The 19,618-nt window shown below is 40.6% G+C and overlaps 1 protein-coding gene across 1 annotated transcript in view; it reads right to left on the reverse strand.

Moving 5' to 3' along the window:
- Nucleotides 1-19,618, reverse strand: part of Svopl (SVOP like) — a 60,629-nt gene that overhangs the window by 3,156 nt on the left and 37,855 nt on the right. Inside the window, exon 15 of the mRNA XM_085683973.2 lies at nucleotides 1,587-1,700. Coding sequence (XP_085540099.2) covers nucleotides 1,587-1,700 — 114 coding nt within the window. The remainder of the gene's footprint in view (nucleotides 1-1,586; nucleotides 1,701-19,618) is intronic.

Below are 19,618 nucleotides of genomic sequence, written 5' to 3' on the forward strand. Positions count from 1 at the left end.
CCCCTCTGTGGCCAGGGTGTGTTCATATGATCACAGCAGTGAAGTGTGTGTGTTTGATTATCCTGAAGGTATGCCACCACTCAATGGCCAGGGCGTGTTCATATGCATGTATCGCAGCGACATATTAGTATTCTACAATGCCCAATGCTGAGTTCTTTGGTCACGCCTCAGCAACAGGAAAAGGACAGGTAGATATGAGTTGGAAATCCATAGGGCACATTAAAGGATCTGTTAGGTTTCTTCATTCTTATTTGTACAAATACTTTTAAGATGGTGGAGCTCACACCTAATAACCCCAACATTTGGAAGGCTGGGACAGGAAGGTCCCAACAAATGTAAGAAATGGAAAATTTGGAAGGGAATGGAAGATTAGCTTAAGACTTGGTGTTTTTATTTTACTAAAAATCTGCCCAACTTGTGCCCTAGTTATTCTTTGTATAAAGGGTGTGGTGACCCTTTGTAGTGCTGAAAGGAAACACGAGTCCTAAGCATTCAGTAATGGGGTAACTACAGATTATCTCTCTTAGCCTTTCCTGTAAGGTAGAAAAGTTCCCCAGACCCTCCTGTCCTGTACCCGACTCATTTGTCTAGATAGTCAGATCTAGACTGGCCTCTGTGCTCCATACTGAAAGTCAAGCTTCCCCGGGACTTGTGCACAGACGTATGTTAAGGAGCCTGTGCCCTGCCTTCATCCACAGCCTCCAGGAAAATAAGGAGCCTAAATACAGCACTCAGGGCCATTTCATCTCATGGGCCAAAATACTGCCTGCCTTCATAATCTTTAAAGTTAAGTAGACCAATCATGAAAGATGAGAAAGGGAAAAAAAGTCAGTCCTTGCAGCGGAACTCATTAGTTTGGGGTGGTGAAGCCATTAGGGGCCATCAGGCCACATAAATGGTCCCTTCCCTAGTCAGTGTCATGGTCATCTGTAAGGAGTTTGCTCAGGCAGGCACCTTTTTAGGTAGATGGCCTTAATGCAGCTCGAGCTATTCCAGATGCAGTGGAACTAGAGGTCAGTTTACTTGTGGGCAGATGGAAATCACAGGCAGTAGGTGTCCAAAGCTCATATTACAGCCTGTTTCTAGATGAGGAAACACTAGCTCATGATGCCTGAAGTAAGGCCTCCCAAAGCTGCAACCTACACAGCTGACCCAGAGAAGCTACACTAAGCTAGCCTGTTGCGTCTCACCCATGTGATCCTAAAGGCTCTGTAGCACTGTTTCAACTCGGCCCCATGATTTGTTGAACAGTAGCTTTTACGTGAAAATATATAAAGTGAATTATTTTAACTTCAACTTTATTACTGCTCAGAATTTCAATCGGGATGCTCTAATGAGGTTTCTTTGCCTGCTTAAGTAAAGGCTGCCTATATCCCAAACTTCTCTTGGGTCAAAAAGTGGTGGCCAAGGAGCTAAGAGGTGTCTCCGCAGATAAGTTACTGTTCTAAGTTCAGTTCTCAGTCAGCACCCCACATCAGACATCTCCCAAACTCCCGGGGGATCTGTACTCATTCACATACACACATCATTAAAAATGGATTTTCTTACGATCACCACTTAAAAACTAAGCTTCCTGAGTCCCTTACCTGCAAAGCACGTCCTTTAGTCTCGATGGGTAGAGTAAATGCAGAAATGGCACACACAACACAGACAGATGAGAAAAGACATAGGGCTCCCAGGAATGAAGCACTCATTAGAACCTGTAGGTCAAAACAGAACGACTTCACTGTTATTTTATAGCGCAGAATTTGCCCAGTACATAGATAAATGGTCTGTAGCCAGTTCTGTACATTGTGCTTTTGAAACATTGGTTTGATTAGACCAAGTTGGTATCTTGAGTGCCTGGCATTAATGCCTGTTCTCCAGCTGCTCTTAACTCCTAACCTCCCCACTTTGTGATATACTTTAACCAGTGCCCACTCCCTCCTTCACTTCTGTCAGGAGAAAACAGCAGAAAGCTCCAGAGTCTGAAAAGATTGCTAATTCATCTTTTCTCTATTCACAGTGTTTTGTGTGATGGTCAGAACTTTCTTTTGTTGCTCAAGACAGGATTTCTCTGTGTAACCCTGACTCTTGGAACTCACTGTAGATCATGCTGGCCTCAAGCAGATCTGTTGCCTCTGCCTCCCAAATACATCTTTTGGCTGGATCTTTTCACTTTGCTACTGTTTAACTAATGACTCCATGCACCTGTTTATCTAGGATAGTTGCCTATACAGTGAAAAAGGAACAAGACCACCTGTTAGAACCAGACTATGTACAATTTAGAAAGATCTGGAAAGTACCTAGTCCAACCCCGTCATTTTACAGATACGCTTTCCCTGACTCCTCATAATAACTGTTGTCTCAAAGTCTCAGGCCTCTTGGAATCAGAGCCTAGTGACAATACCACCATGTATGTTCCTTTAAGATACCAAACTCAGAAACCCAACTCCAGTATATAAAGTCTACTGCTTTCCAAATTGGCAAATAACTCACATATGTAAGCAGAACCCAACATAAAACATCTCTAATTACTTGGAGTTGACCTAGCAAATGATAATCTGGTTTGGGAAGATCCTGGAATGGGAGGGTGCATTGTAGGGCTTGGGAGTAGCAGAGTATCATGGCCTTGAACTCAGTTCTCTGCCTCTGAACGCTAGGATTATAGGCACGATTTATCTAGCTCTCAGCTCTTTGATTTTCATCAACAAAGTAAATTTTTCTGAAGCAGGAGGCTGGGGAAACAAACCAAAGGAGACTAGGTAGCCTGTACAATGCGTGATGACATCACACAACAGAATGTCTAGAACCTACCACTTTGATTAATGCACATCAAAATTCTCATCAGCACCAGAATGGGTTCTAAATTATCTCTAGATATATTTATTTGCACCTATTTCAAAGTACTGAGTTGGATAAGACCCTGAAGGGTTGAGTTTAAATCCCATCACTATTCTATCAGAGATCAACTGTCTTTTTGCTTCCCTAGAGAAATACAGGGCTCCTCTTTGTGGCAATCCAGTGTATAGCTGTGACTGTACATCCTTATACAACCTAAGCTAGCCTAAGTAATTTTCTGTTACTAATAAGGAAGAAGTCTATGGAATTATCAGATTATAGAAGTCATCTGGGGACCTAAGAATGTAGCACAATGTTAGAGCCCATGCTTAACATGTATGAGCCATGAATACAGTCAGCATCATTAAGAAAAAAATAGTAAAAATGCATGGTTCAAGTTCACTCCAGATTGACTAAGCTAAAAGGAAAGTAGTCTCTACTTCTAAAAGATGGTTACAAACACCAGGGGCATAGCCTGCCTATCCTGTGAGAGGCTCTAGGTTTAATCAGCATAAAACCCTAAAAACTAAAAAGCAGGGTTGGGGGTATAGCTCGTTGGAACAGTGTTTACCTAGTATGAATATGGACCAGGGTTCAAGCCTCATCAGGAAGGAGAAACACTAAAAAGAGAAACCTAGATCAAAGGCAAGGAGCTTTATGTGACAAAGGTCAGTCTATCAAGACAAGTCATAGGTCAGTATATAAGATGAAAGAGCTCAAACACAGGAGAAATAATTCATACGACTGGAGACTTTAATGTAGCCCTTCCTCATTTTAAGATTTTTTTATCTTCCATTTACATGTGTGCATATGCATGAGAGTGAAGATGCCCATTAAGGCCAGAGGAGGTAATCAGATCCCTTGGAGTTAGAGTTAGAGGCAGTTCTGAGAGGCCTGATGTGACTGGTAGGCACTAAACTCTGGTGCTCTGGTAAACCAACAGGAGCTCTGAAATAAACAGAACAGAAGGGGTTGGGGGTATAGCTCAGTGGACGGCAGCCCACTATGCACCAAGCACTGGGTAAACAGTTCATGGTAGTATGTGCTTGTAATCTTAGCACTGGGGGCCATCCATCTTTTGGGTGATGGCTTACAACACTGAGGAGAGCATGGGCTACATAAATCCTGTGCTCAAAATTAAACAAGCATAAAAAAATAGAAAAATGTGTGCTCAGACATTAATTAAATGAACAGCACATGAATGAGTTTTATTTCTTTAAAGTCTTACATAATTTTCACCAAGATAATTTGTAATTCTAATGGAAATAAAAATTCCCAGTAGGAACTTCCAATCAAATTAGAAAAGAAAATGCTTTTTAAAATGAATTTGAAAGAATTAATATGTAAGGAAAAAAATCAGGAAACCTGAAATTGTCAGTGAGCCCAAGGGAAGTTATTAGCTTCAGGTATGAAACATTAGATTATAAAGTAGAGCAATAAAGTGGAGAATCACAAAATATCATTAGTGAGTGCTGTAGTAGGGACCTAGTAAATCAGCTGAGAGGGGGCTGATGATTAATGGCCATTAGTCTTTATACATGCTAGGGAGGTTCTCTGCTGTTGACCTACATCCCAGATGGTTTTTTGGCTTTTGAAAGCTAGATTCTTACCTCAGGTCTTAAGAATAAAGTAGAAGTCAAAGCTTAAGAAGTAGATGAGTGTAACCAGGCATTGTGGTACATGCCTTTAATCCCAGCACTTGGGAGGCAGGGATATGGGGCTCTCTATTTTTGAGGTTAGTCTGGTCTACATATAGAGTTACAGGATAGCCAGGGCTACATAAGAGGGACCATGTCTTTAAAAGGGGGGGGTGGGTGGGGGCAGATGAATGTATGATACTTAAGCTTGACAAAAATATCATTTAACCATAGGTTAAGATAATTGGTTCATTAACTACATAAACATTTAAGTTTATAGGCCAAAATGTTTTGATAGTAAAATCAAAGGGCAAACTATAAAACTACCAGTATTGTAGGGGCTGGAGAGATAGTTCAGATACCACTCTTGCAGAGAACCTAACCGAGCAATAATGTGAGTTCAAGGCTGGTCTACAAAGTTCCAGTACAGCCAGCGCTCTTACACAGAGAAACCCTGTCTAGGGCAGAGCGGTGACGTGGGGGAAGGCACGTAGTAGAGAACCTGAGTTCCATTCTAAGCATCCATGTCAGGCAGTTCAGAGCTGCCCATGGCTCTGGCTCCAGAGAGATACAACATACATCCATGTGTACATACCTCCATGTAGATATATGTGCATACATATAACTTAAAATACAATAAAAAAAACTAAGTCTTTTTGTTTCTATTGCAATGATAAAATGGAGTTCTACTATGACAAGATCAATGCCCTTCCAGAAAGAAGAGATACCAAACATTCCATGATGGGAGACACCTACAAGCCAGGAAGAGGGAGGGCTCTGACTAGAACTAAATAATGGCTGCTTATTCCCACTCAGCCCATGGTATCTTGTTTACACCAGTTGAATAGTGAAGCCGCTGATAGAAACTGTAGGAAAGGAATTTGTAGGAAAAAAAAAAATGTCTGAATTAGGATTCTTTTGAGATAGTCAAATGGAAATGCTTAGGACATAATTAGAATCTGGAGCTCAGAAGCAAGGCCCAATGCAGAGATGAAAAATTAGGTGTCATGAATTTGAGCATGGCAGCACAGCTGTGATCCCAGTACTTGGGATTAGAAGCAGGATCCTCTGCTAGCAGAGCCTTTGAGGCCAATCTGCAGTACATGAGATCCTACCTGACTCAAAGGGGCTGGAGATGGGAGGGTAGAACAAGTAGCAAAATCTGATACCGCCAAACCTAAATTCAATCCCTATGATGGATCCACATGATGGGAAGACTGACATCCTTGTACTTCATGGCATGCTCATATGCACACACACAAATTTAAAGCTGGAGCCGATGGGCGTATAGTAATTTAAAGCCTAAAAGTGATGGTATGTAAGCACAGGACGATGAGGAAAGATCGGTGTATAATACTAAGCAGTAAGAAATATCCAACAAGTAAAGGAAGAATAAAAATAAACCTTAAAGCATTAAAACAACTGAGATGAATCCACCAGAAACTTAGAAAAAACAAGAAGGTAAGATGATAGAAGCTACCAGAAGGGAGCAAACTCCTTAATATGGCTGGGAGCTCAAGTAACCTTGAATTTAGATATCTGAGCAGGGATCAAGTAGGGGTTACTGCAGGAGTCAGGGAAGAAGAGTGGAGTGAAGAAACTCCTCTTAGTTTACTGGAGAGTCCAAGAGTACTTAGTTTACAGTCTCACCAAAAGTATTCTGTATTGATGGAATGTAGCAGTCACAGAAGGGATGCGATTACAAACCTGAAAACTCAGGAGACTTGATGAGCAACCATTCAGAATAAGATCACTCAGCTGGCTTTAAAACAATAAAATCAATAGCCAGGAGTTGGAGAAATGACTTGGGTTAAAGCAATTCAAATCCCCAGTACCTGTGTTAATGCCCATTAAGCCAGCCCACTGGCAGATTCAACAAGAGACCCCTGATTCAGAGAATAGAGAGTGATAAAGGCACTTGACACATTCACCACATGCATGAGCATCTGCTTACACATGTATTCAAACAAGTTAAAATAGAAATTAAATAAATGTGTGAACTTAATAAAGCAGAAGTCTATCAGGAGCTATTGAAGATACAGTCCCAGTAGAGAAGCACAGATGGGAATGAACAATGGACACACAATTGTCCTACTCTTCACAGATGCCAGCTTATACTTTAGATCTCAATTTCAATGTCACTTGCCAGAGAATATTGGTGTTACAAAGCTTGACATCCCTTTGCTCATACTGTTTCCAAAGCACTCATCACAGTTTGAAATTATCTTCATTACTTGCATATTTATAAATTACCCAATTTCAATGTAAATTTCCTGAAGTAGGAACCTTAGAGTGGTGTACTGCCAAATATTTAACAGCAGTTTCTCAAGAAACCCAAATCGCTGGTGATGTAAATACTACCCATGGCTAACTTTGAATGACAACGTATTAAATAGCTGTAGAATTTCCCAAAAATGTAACAAGTTGACTTTAACACACTACTAGAACCTTCCTTGTCCAGTTTATTTGCTGCTACAACAAAATAGAAATAGGGCTGCCATCATTTCATTTTCTCTCCCAAGAACTTATTGATTGGGAGCTTGGTCCTTGGAAAAGAGAAGCTGAGAAGTGGGTTCTACTGGCAGGTCCTGAGGTCAGTTGGAGATATGACCTCAGAAGAGACTGTGGGACCCCAGCTTCTCAGATTTCCTGCACTTCCCATTGGGTAATAATGTAAGCTCCTTGCTCTCACATATGCTGACCATGAAGTTTTCATTGGAAACTGAACTAATGGAAACTCTTGATCTTGAACTTTCAGCTTCCAAAACTGAGCTAAATAAACCTTTTCTCTGTAAGCACCCATTAAATGCTAGTAGAGGAAGTAGAGAAATAGTAACTTAGGAATTTGGTGTGCTTGCTGTTCTTTCAGAGTACCATAGTCCAGTTCTCAGCACCCATGTCGACCTGTAACTCCAACTCAAAGGGATCCACTGCTCTCTTCTGACCTCCATGGGCAACTGCACTCATGCACATACCCACACACATAATTGAACTTGCCCACCAGCTTATCCTGGAGTGCCCCCCTACCACGTTCCTGTATCATTCCACACATCTAGTCCTAACTCTAGGTAAGTCCTCCAAGCTAGCCCTTACCATCCCCTACATGCTCAGGCTTATCTGTGAGTACACAGCTTATACACCAACTTCCCCAATGAGTCTGCTCAGAGCCAAGCCTGCCCACATTCCCAAGCCTAACTCTGGTCACACAGGTCCTGCATTAGCCGAGCCTAAGCCAGGCTAGAATCATCTATCAAATATACAACCAAGGGAGAAAGACCACATGCCCAAGTCACATCCCCAAAGCACGAACAATATGAATGGCCAAGACGGTATTCCCCAAATCCAAACTCACCAATGAGAATTGCCTAGATGAATCTCAGGATGCAAAATTTAAAAGAACAATTGTCACCATCAAAAAACTTGAATAGTTTAAAGAAGAACCAGTAACAGCAAATTTAAGGAATCAATAAACTCAGCAATAAATGAGTAATGCTCAAGAAAAACACATGACAAATGAAAAGAAAATTATAATTGAAGATTTGAAAACTAAATTCAGTAAAGAGAATTGTTGAAAAATCAAGCTGGAATGAAGATAGAACTGGAAAACTCAGGAAACAAACTACAAAACTCAAGGAAAGCTTTACACACAATGGATCAAGTAGGAGATAGAGTATCAGAATATGAAAATAAATTGGAGGAATTGCACCACAAAAGCAAAGAATATGGGAAGAAATGTTTAAAATATATGAGAGAAACATGCAGGAATTATGGGACACCATTTTAAGAAAAACAGATCTTTGGTTTATAGATATAGATGAAGATCAATGGCATAAACTAGGTCGTCAACAAGATCATAGAAGACATTCTCCCAAATCAAGAAATGTCATATGTATAATAGATACAAAAAGCACATTGAACTTCAAACGGGACCAAAAAAACTCCCCATGGTGTGTTATGATAAAAACATTAGATATACAGAACAATGATGGGGTTTTGAAAACTACAAGAGAAAAATTACAAGTTACATATAAAGGAAAACCCATAAGAATAGTAGCTGATCCCTCAGTGGAAAATTTAAGGGCCAGAAGAGCCTAGAGTTACATACTTTAATTTCTAAAAGACCATGCATGCCAACCTAGATTACTATACCTATCAAAACCATCTACTATAGTTGAAGAAAAACTTTCATGATACAAAAAAGTTCAAAGAATTATGTCTACCTAACCTACCCTACACTGAATAATGGGCACAATACTTCAGACTGTAAAGAGGAATAGGCATAATCAAAAGACTATAAAAAGAAAACAAACAAGACTATAATTATTGAAACAAAATAGGACCAAGAACACAAACAGGAAAAAATATAAAAGATAGCAATCAACACATGCTTTTCAATAATCTTTAAATATTAATGACCTCAACAATCAAAAGACACAGAGTAGTTGAATGGATTAAGAAATCCATCGTCAGCTGGGCAGCGGTGGTGCACGCCTTTGATCCTAGCATGTGAGAGGCAGAATCAGGCAGATCTCTGTGAGTTTGAGGCTAACCTGGTCTACAATGCAAGTTCCAGGGCAGATATATAGAGAAACCCTGTCTGGAAAAACCAAAGTAAAATAAAACAATTTCCATTTTCCTGTTGTCCATAAGAAACTCATCATCTTAGCTTCAATGATAGCCACAACCTTAAAGTGAACAGATGGAAGAAAGTATTCCAAGCAAATGTGACTAGGAAGTAAGCAAATGTCAAAAGATATTCTAATAGTCAACAAAACAGACTTCAAGTTAAAATTAATCAGATAAAGGACACATCCTTCTAATCAAGGGAACAATTAGCCAAGAATACATTACAATCCTAAGCATATGAGACTTAAAGGCACAGATAAATTTCAACTCAGTGATTTTTATAAATCATTTTTAATATAAAAGATAAATATAAAATACCTAATATATATAAATATGCCTAATATATCAAATGAATCTAACATGTGTATAGAATATTCCACCCAAATACCAAAGAATATACATTCTACTCAGTCCATGAAAGTGACTCTAAAATAGAACACATCTTGGGAACACAAAAAATTCTTGACAATTTTAGAAGAATTGAAATAATTCTATGCATCCTGCCTGACCACATGCAATAAGGCTTAAAATCAACAGAAGACAAATCCCCAGTAATTATATAAACTCATGAACATTAAACCACACTTTACTGAATGATGGATGGGCCAGAAAGGAAATCAAGAAAGAAATTTAAATTTTCCTGGAATTAAATAAAAATAAAAGCAACACAGCAATCCCCCTGGGATACATTAAAAGCCATCCCAAGGGAAATTTATAGCTCTAAGCACCTACATTAAAAAAAATTAAGGGCACAGTTGGGCAGTGGTGGTGCACACCTTTAATCCTAGCACTCAGGAGGCGGAGACAGGCTGTTGGGCCAAAATTATCTCAGGGCCTGTACCTTGAAGCCTATAGAACAGAAAAAAGCTTGGCTCAAGTTCAGGGCCCTGTAGGACAGAGAAAGCCTGGCTCAAGTTTGAATGAGGATGAGACAGCAAAAACTAGGTAGATGCCCCTCCAGCCAGGGGAGGGTTTGGCTGCCTCTCATTGGCTGAAGGTACCCTTACATGACACAGTGTCACTTAACCTTTATAAGCAGATGCTCACAGTAATAAACTGTGTTCCTGCTTTGACTCGACTCCCTATCGCGTCTGTTTGTCCTGCACCATGGGGCTGCAGAATGTGCTGATAGCACACTCACCTTTCCATGGGGAGTAAGGAGGCTCAAGGAAGCCTAGCAGCAGGCAGATTTCTGTGAGTTTGAGGCCAGCCTGTTCTAAAAGAACTAGTTCCAGGACAGGCTCCAAAGTCACAGAGAAATCCAGTCTTAAAATAATAATAATAATAATAATATAACACAAATAGATAAATGATGCAACTCAAGAATTTGTAAAAAGCAGTGATGGCACTAGTCATTAATCACAGCACTCAGGAGGCAGAGGCAGGTTAATCTCTTGTGAGTTCAAGGCCAGCCTGGTCTACAGAGAGAGTTCCAGGACAGGCTCCAAAGCTACAGAGAAACCCAATCTTGAAAAAAAAAATAATAATTTGGAAAAGCAACAAATCTAGTAGACAGTAATGAATAATAAAATCAGGGCAGAAATAGAAATGAAGTAAACAGCACAATGATCAGAAAACCTAAGAGCTGGTTCTTTGAAAACAAACAAGATTGACAGACCCTTGGCCAACTAACTAACTCTTTACTAAAAGTAAAGAGATGACTCAAATTAGCATGATCAGCAATGAACAGGGAAACATTACATCACACACAGGTAAAATCAGAATGTTACAAAGAAATACTTTAAAACCTGTAGTCCATTAAGTTACAAAATCTGAAAGAAATGGATAAATGTATAAATTAAACTCTCAAAGTTAAAGAAGCGATCAATAAAAACAGATCCATAGCAAATGAGGTTGGAAAAGTAATAAAAAGCCTTCCAGTTTAAAAAATCCAGGACCACAGGAATTTACAGCAGAATTCTTCTAGACTTTCAAATATCCACAGCCTATTTTTCCTAAATTATTCAAGAGAGAGAGGAAAGAAGGGAGGGAAGGAGCATTCCTAAACTCTAAATCCATTATCACTTTATTACCAAAAGCAGATAAAGGCGCAACAAAAAAGAAAAATTACAGGTCGATAGTCCCCAATAAACAGCCATGTAAAAACCCTCAGTCAAATACTTGCAAACCAAATACAGGTATATATTAAAAAGATCACGCACCATGATCAAGTTGACTTTAGTACAGAGAGCTACAGGGACGACTCAACAAAAGTCAGTAGGTGTAATAAATCATATAAATGAGATTAAAGACAAAAATCACAATCACTTCAATAAGTGCCTTGACAAAGAAAAAGCCTTTGACAAAATCCTATATACTTTCATAATAAAAAGTCCTAGATAGAGAAGGACTGGAAGGACTATACCTCAATGATAAGGCCTATCTATGACAACATAATCCTTTTAAATGGAGAAAAACTCAAAGCAATTCCATTAAAATCAGGCATGAGACAAGCCTGTTCACTCTCCTTTTGCCTTTTTGATACGTGCTTGAAACACTAACTGGAGCAATAAGGAGAAGGAAATTAAAGGGATACAGGCAGGAAAAGTCAAGTTATCCCTTTTTGCAGATGATTTGATATTATACATAACAGATTCCAAAAATTCCACCAGAAGACTGTTAATGGTCACTAATCCTAGCATGGTTACAGGACACAGAAAATCAAAAATCAATAGTTTTTCTATATATCAATTACAAACATGCTGAGAAGAGATCATGGACACTCTCTTGTTGTAGGATATTTGATCGCACTATGAAACTCCAAGACTGTGTTAATAAAATTAACCTTGGATCAGGAGGCGGAGCCAGTGACAGTTGATAGGAATTAGCCACAGAGAAGATGGAGGAGCCAGGAATACAGATAGATGCACAGGGAGGAGTAGGGAGGGGCTTGTATCACAAGTCTTTTTGGTTTTGAATGAATGGAGAGACATTTCCCTTACTGGGTCTTCTGCCAAAAAAGATCAGTTGGTTGCTTCTCGGCTTCTCTGATCTAGCGGGTTTTCACCCCACCATCTGACTCCTGAGTCTTTATTGGTAAATAGAACGAGAGAAAGAGAGAGAGAGAGAGAGAGAGAGAGAGAGAGAGAGAAAGGAAAAGAAAGAAAAGAAAGAAAGAAAGAAAGAAAGAAAGAAAGAAAGAAATAAAGAGAGAAAGGAGAAAAAAGAAAATACATAGATTCAGGTGTGACTGCTAAGCCAACAGAAAAACAATACTCTCATTCATAGTAACCAATTGTTTTTAAATCTAGGAACCTAGAAAACACTAGAAAATGGAAGGACCTCCCTTATTCATGGGTTGGTAGAACTAATATTGTAAAAGCTACCATTTTACCAAAAGCAATTTATAGATTCAATGCAATCTCAATCTAAATCTGCATGATATTCTCCACAGAAACAAACATCCTAAAATTCATTTCTAACCACAAATGACCCCAAACAGCCAAAGCAATCCTGAGCGAAAAGACGAATACCCAAAGGATTACCAGATTTCAAGCTTTATTACAGAGCTGCATTAATGAAACAGCATAGTATTAGTACAAAAATAGACATATAGATCAACGAAACAAAATAGGAGACCCAAACAGGAGCACATGTAACCAGAGCCATCTGATACGTGACAAAAACACCTGAAATATATGCTGGATAAAAGACAGAATCTTCAACAAATGGTGCTGGGAAAACATCATGTCCCCATGTAGAAGGATAAAATTGAACCCATGTTTATCACCCAACACAAAAATGAATCCCAGATGGATCAAAGACCTCAAGGCAAACCCGGAACACTGGAACTGCTAGCAGAAAGCAGAGGCAATACAAGACGTGAGTGTAGGAGGGACTTCCTGAATAGGGCATCATTAGTTCAGGAATTCATACTGACGGCGGACAGTGGGACCTCATCAAACTAAAAAGCTTCTGTACAGCAAAGGAAACAAGTGAAGAGGAGGCCCACAGAGTGGGGGAGAGCTTTTGCCAGCTTCATATCTTGAGAGAAGATCAATATCCAGAATATAGAAAGAACTAAAACAGCAACAAAGAATCAAGAAGCAATGGTGGGCTGGAGAGATGGCTCAGTGGTTAACTTGTTAACTTGCTCTTCTTAAAGACCCAGGGGCTCCCAGCACCTACAACAAATGGTGCACAACCGACTCCGGCTCTAGGGGACCCATAGCCTCTGGCCTGTAGATTCCCATGTGCACATACCACCCCCTACACACACTTAGACATATTTAAACATAATAAAAATAGGGGTTGGGGATTTAGCTCAGAGGTAGGGCATTTGCCTAGTAAGCACAAGGCCTTGGGTTTGGTCCTCGGCAAAACAAACAAAAAGACAAAAATAAGTAAATTTTAAAAGAAATAACCCAATTTAAAAATGGGCTGCAGATCTGAACAGAGAATTCTCAAAAGAATAAGTAAATGGCTGGGCAGTGGTGGCACATGCCTTTAATCCCAGCACTTGGGAGGCAGAGGCAGGCAGATCTCTGTGAGTTCGAGGCCAGCCTGGTCTACAAGAGCTCGTTCCAGGACAGGCTCCAAAGTTACACAGAAAAACACTGTCTCAAAAAACCAAAAGAAAAAAAAAATAAGTAAATGACTAAGAAATATCTCAAAAGGTGTTCAACATCCTTAGCAATTAGGGAAATGCCAATCAGAGCTGTTTTGAGATCTTATCCCACTGAAGTCAGAGCAGCTAAAATCATTAAGACAACCGACAACAAACACTGGAGAGGATGTAGGGAAGGGAACCCTCATTCACTGTTAGTGGAACTGGACATTAGTGTGGAGAACTCTCAAAATGCTAAAACACATCTACCATATGGTCCGGCCACTCCTTGGCCTACTCCACAGATAGGTGTCCAATGCCAAGTTATTCAGTAGCAAAGAAATAGGAGCAGCCTAAATGTCCTTCTGCCTATGAATGGATCTTGAAAAACGAATGGAATACTGTTCAACTTTTTAAAAAAATCATGAAATTTGCAGGTAGATAAATGAAATTTCAGAACATTAAGCTAGACATCAGTCCCAGCACTCAGGAGGTAGAGGCAGCAGATCTCTGAGTTCAAGCTCAACCTGGTCTACAAAGGGAGCTCTAGGACAGCCAGGGCTACATAGAGAGACCCTGTCTCAAGAAATTATTATAGCAACTCAGATCCAGAAAAACAGTTAATGCAAGTTTCTAGATCTGAGTATCTAACCAGCAGTCACCATGGAAACCAGGAGAGGGGCTGTGTGGGGTGAGAGAAGGAGCTCTAGAAGAGGGGCTAAAAGATATAGGTGCTAGGCAGGGGAAAGGGCAGAGTGGGGATTTAACTGGAAGGGAGGAGGAGGCCAGTGTAGACCGGGAAGGAGGAAAGAGGGATAAATAACACTGTTTGAAAAGTCATATGGAAATATATTGGTGTATGTTTTCATAAGCACATGTACCACATAGAGATAGGATAGAGAAAGGAGGAGGTATGACACTTGGGGTGATGCCCCACCCCAAGAGCCATAGACCATCTAACAGAAGCCCAATACCAAGTATGGCAAGCCTCCTTTTGAGTTGCTGACCAGGGAAGTCAAAGAAATTGCTAAAGTACTATATATGTTATTAGTTTTGCCCTTGGTTACCAGTAATACCTACTGTTGAAGATACCACACACTTTGGACACAGGACTTGGAGGAATCGAGGCAGAATTGACCTGGAAGCCTCCTTCCAAAGGACTAGATCTCAGTTTGCTATGCAAGCTGCCAAGTGAGAAAAGCAGCCAATAGTCCTGCCTAGTTATAAAACATAAGAACTACAGCAATCACCAGCATGGCAAGGTATTCCCAGTGGAATTTCTATCTTAGGGATAACCAACAACTGTCTAATAGGGCCTAGGACTTGTTCAATGGGAGAGGACTTAAGCCTGGTACTGTAAACCTAGTCAACTACCTAAAGCTGGTGAAGTATCCCTAAAGAAAAACCTGCTACTACCATTTTCCCTAAACCAATACGTTTTCTGTTTTCTAAATATTCATCCTTATAGCTCCAAATAAGTATAGCTCTCACCCCCCCCCATCGAAGAAGCTTCATTTTGCCTCAGAAGGAAACCATTTAGAAATTGAGAATTGATCAAAAAGCAAAGGACAGTTGACCATGGGCTGCCCAGATACAATGATATACTACAACCCCTACACCTAAGGCTCAGGGGGATGTTGCAGAAGATGAAGCAGAAAGACTAAGTAAGATCCAGAGGACTAGGATTGTCTGGTGTAAAATAGTGTCTTTATGTGTGATAGGGAGCTGTAGCCATGAAATTTCAACAAAACAAATATGCCAGTGTAGATGGGGGACATCTCACAAGGCCCCACCCCTAGATGAAAAGCTATAGGCAAGTTAGAGCTGATGAGGGAGAAACAGTCTTCCCTAGGTACAAGTCTGCTGATAGGTTATTCAGTCCTAAGCAGTCATCCCCAAACACATACATATATGAGCAACACTAAATGGACTCAGTAGACTATATTAGAGAGAGAGAGAGAGAGAGAGAGAGAGAGAGAGAGAGAGAGAGAATAACAATAATTAAGAGATCACAAATTTTCCAGGCAGTGGTGGTGTACACCTTTAATCTCTAAGTTCAAGGCCAGCCTTGTCTACAGAGTTCCAGGACAGTCAGAGCTACACAGAGATACTTTGTCTCAAAAAACTAAAAAGAAGAATAAGAAAGAGACTGAGATCACAAACTTGAGAGAGAGGGATGGGTGGGCATGGAAAAAGTTGGTGCAAAAGAAAGGGAAGAGATGATGTAAATGAAATACTCATGTATCAAGTTCTCAATGTTTTTAAAAAATATTTTTAAAGGATGTTTAAAAAATAAAGTTAAAAGACATCTCCAAAGTAATACCATTTCTCATCTAAATAATGAGTTCCAGGGGTTCATAGGAAGACTTTCCACAAAACAAAGAAAACCCAAAACAACAAGAAAACTGCATAATGTCAATATTTTAATCTAAAAAGTAAAACTAAAACATGTTACCTGAACATTTAATTGGGATAATGTAATTCTACATATACTAACATGCTAATAGAGTAACAATCTTATCGCATAAAGACTAGCTACTAGAGTTCTTTTCACTGTTCTAACAATAATTTTCACTGTTCTCTATAATGAGAGACTATCACCCCAAACACCATTTCCTAAATTAGTCCTTGAAAGGGGATACTGAATGAAGAGACCTCCTGCCTCCTAACAAAGGCTCTGTGTGTCTGTCCTGAACCATTCTGAGTTCTGATTGGCTGTTATTCAACAGAACTATCAGAGAGCTGCTCAAAAAAAAGAAGAGACATTTCAGACGGCTACCCGGGAGCTGTGCTAGCTTGGAGGGGCGATGGAGTCAGAGCGGAATGATAGTCACTGCTGTGCCATTGACGAAAATGGGAGTGGAGCAAAGATAAGGAAAAGGTCTACATTTCACTGGGGTTATGAGTGAACTCTCCCACTGACATCCCTTTGTGAAGCGCTTTTTGTGAGTGTGTGATACATGTGTGTGTGATGTGTGTAATGCATGTGTGTATGATATATGTGTATGATGCATGTGTGTATGGTACATGTAGGTTGATGTGTGTGATACATGTGTGTATGATATATGTGTATGATGCATGTGTGTGTGATGTGTGTGTAATGCATGTGTGTATGGTACATGTAGGTTGATGTGTGTGATGCATGTGTGTGTGTGATGCATGTGTGCATGATGTGTGTAATGCATGTGTATATGGTGCATTGTGTGATGCATGTGTGTGTGATGTGCGTAATGCTTGTGTGTATAGTGCATGTAGGTTGATGTGTGTAATGCATGTGTATATGGTGCATTGTGTGATGCATGTATGTGTGATGTGTGTAATGCTTGTGTGTATAGTGCATGTAGGTTGATGTGTGTAATGCATGTGTGGGAGATGTGATGCATGTCTGTGATGTGTGTGATACATGTGTGTGCGATGTGATGCATGTGTGTATGATGTATGTGTATGTGATGTGTGTGATGCATGTGCATGTGATGTGTGCACACATGCCTTCATCTAGTTGCGAAATACTCTCACTTGATTCGAGGCCATGTTGAGCTTCATCCACCAGGGGGCAGTCCTCATTGCTTTAGTATACCTTTCTATTTTGCCCAGCGGTTCAACACCTCAGGCTGTGCCACCAACTTGGATGAAGGTCATCCATGCTCTATAGGGACTTCACCGCCCATCCATAGAAGGTACCAACATATTATACATTGCTGTACCAAGGCACTTCTAGTGTCATTGACCCTGTAGGTCTTTATGCCCCTCCAAAATTCCTATGTTGAAATCCCATCTCAGATGTGAGCCTGTTCTATTTGGAGGGATTTGCACCCTTATAAAACAGACCACACCAGGCCTTTCACAAGTGAAGATGCAATGGGAAGGTGACCATGTGCTGGCTAGGCAGAGGGCCCTCACCAGAACCCAATCATACAGGCACCTGATTTTGAACTTCCAGTCCACAGAACTGTTAGAAATTTCTGTTATTTACAGGATACTCAGTCTGTGATGTTTTTTCTTTGCGTATTTGAGTCAGGGTCTCATGTAGCCCACACTGGCTCCAAATTTACTAGGTAGCTGAGGATGCCTTGAACTTCTGATCCTCCTGCCTCCACCTCCCAAAGTGCTGGGTTTGCAGAGCCTGGAATATGGGCCTTCTTGACTTGCTAGGCAGACTCTCTCCAACTGAGTTACACCCCTAGCTCCTCAGTCTATGGTGCATTGTTACAAGAGCATGAATACCTGGACACCTGACTCCCAATGCGTCCCAGAATAAAGGAGAATAGTCCCTGAACTAGCTCCACAGAAGCCTTGTACAGAGCTCTTCTGCACTGTGGTAAGCCTTTAATAATTCTGTAGCAAAAGTCTCCTTTTGTGTTTGCTTGGACTACATACCCAGATCTTATTTTTATTTAAGTTCATTTCTTAACAACTAGATACCTCAAAACATTTGATTTAAATAATGCATTTAAACAAAACAGGCTAGTAGTGGTGGTGGCGCACGCCTTTAATCCCAGCACTTGGGAGGCAGAGGCAGGTGCATCTGTGAGTTTGAGACCAGCTTGGTGTACAGAGTGAATTCCAGGACAGCCAGAGCTGTTCCACAGAGAAACCTTGTCTTGAAAAAAAAAATGCATTTGAATTAAACTTTATATATTCGTCTTTGGATTATGTAAATATATTACTAACTAATGTATATGGGTTTTACTTTTAAAATACCTTTATTTTATGTGTGTGTGCATGTGTGGGGGCAAGGGAGTGCTTTATGTATGCAGTACCTGAGGTGTCCAAAAGAGGGCATCAGGTATCAGGTAGCTGGGGTTACAGACAGTTGCCAGCCACCTGACATGGGTGTTGGCCCTGAACTCCAAAGAGTGGCAAGCATTCTAAGCATGACTCTATGCCTCTAGTCCTGTAAAGTTCTCACTTTAACTCATTTACTAGCCAGTTGTAGGAAATCAGAAGAGAAAGAAGTGGGTGAAAGGCAAAGCAGCTCCTAATCAGCACCCTCCCAGTGGATGGGACAGCCTCTCTCAGGGAGACTCCCAGAGCAGCTGGCTCAGATCTTGCTGTGGGTTCTTACAAGTGCAGGTAGTGGGTCTCCATCTCTACCATCTGCATGTCTGGGTAGAGCCCAGGAATGTCTACATCATAATGCTACCCTAGTACTATTGATAAGCACGAAGATTGACAGCTATCACCTAAGATTGAGTTATCACCAAGGACAGCCTTGAAAATGCTCACTCTGTGAGAAACCCAGGCAATGCTGTAGGAGTGGGCATAAAGCTTCCCAGACTTGAATTCTCCTGATTCACACTGGTAAAAGGAACAAAGCACACGCACTGAATAGTGGCTCATTTCACTGGGCTCAATTTAAAGTGCCTTTGTCTCCCTTATTTTCGTGTCTCCTCTTCTCCTCATCTCCCCTCCCCTCAATAGTTCATTAAAGGCAAAAAAAATAATGAACACAAGGTAGTCGAAGCTAGTCCCAGCACCCAGACCCAGCAGCGTGCGTGTTGTTAGGGCTCTATAGCATGAGGAGAATTAAAGTATTTCCTCGCCAGGAAAAATCACTCCATAAGAAGACAGTGAAGGATGCAGCTAGAGATGGCAACAGGTGTGTGCTTTCAGGACACAGGAAAGGAACCCAAGAGAAGCAGTGGCTTCCATGCTTCTCTGCCAACTTATCTGTCTTGGGAAGCTGACACCGGTATGGCCATTACAGATGGTGTTCCAGGCAGGAAGAGTCTCCTGGGCCTCCACGCTCGGAGCTCATCTTGCCTAGTCTATTCAACCTGTGCAGCCAGTATTTGCTTGAACACTAAAGGATTCATCTGAGGTCACAAAAGTATTTTCTTAACAAGACATATTTATCTGGGTAGCATTTGGCCTTGATTGGCATCATTGCATAATGTCTCTTAAATGCTGTGTCATGTATACGTCTCAATGCTTTGCATTTAAATGGTCTCATCCTCCGAACAAACCTATGCAAATGCGCTCTTATTCA

This window comes from Myodes glareolus, chromosome 25 (genome assembly GCF_982192425.1).
Source record: "Myodes glareolus chromosome 25, mMyoGla1.1, whole genome shotgun sequence".
Lineage (NCBI taxonomy): Eukaryota > Metazoa > Chordata > Mammalia > Rodentia > Cricetidae > Myodes > Myodes glareolus.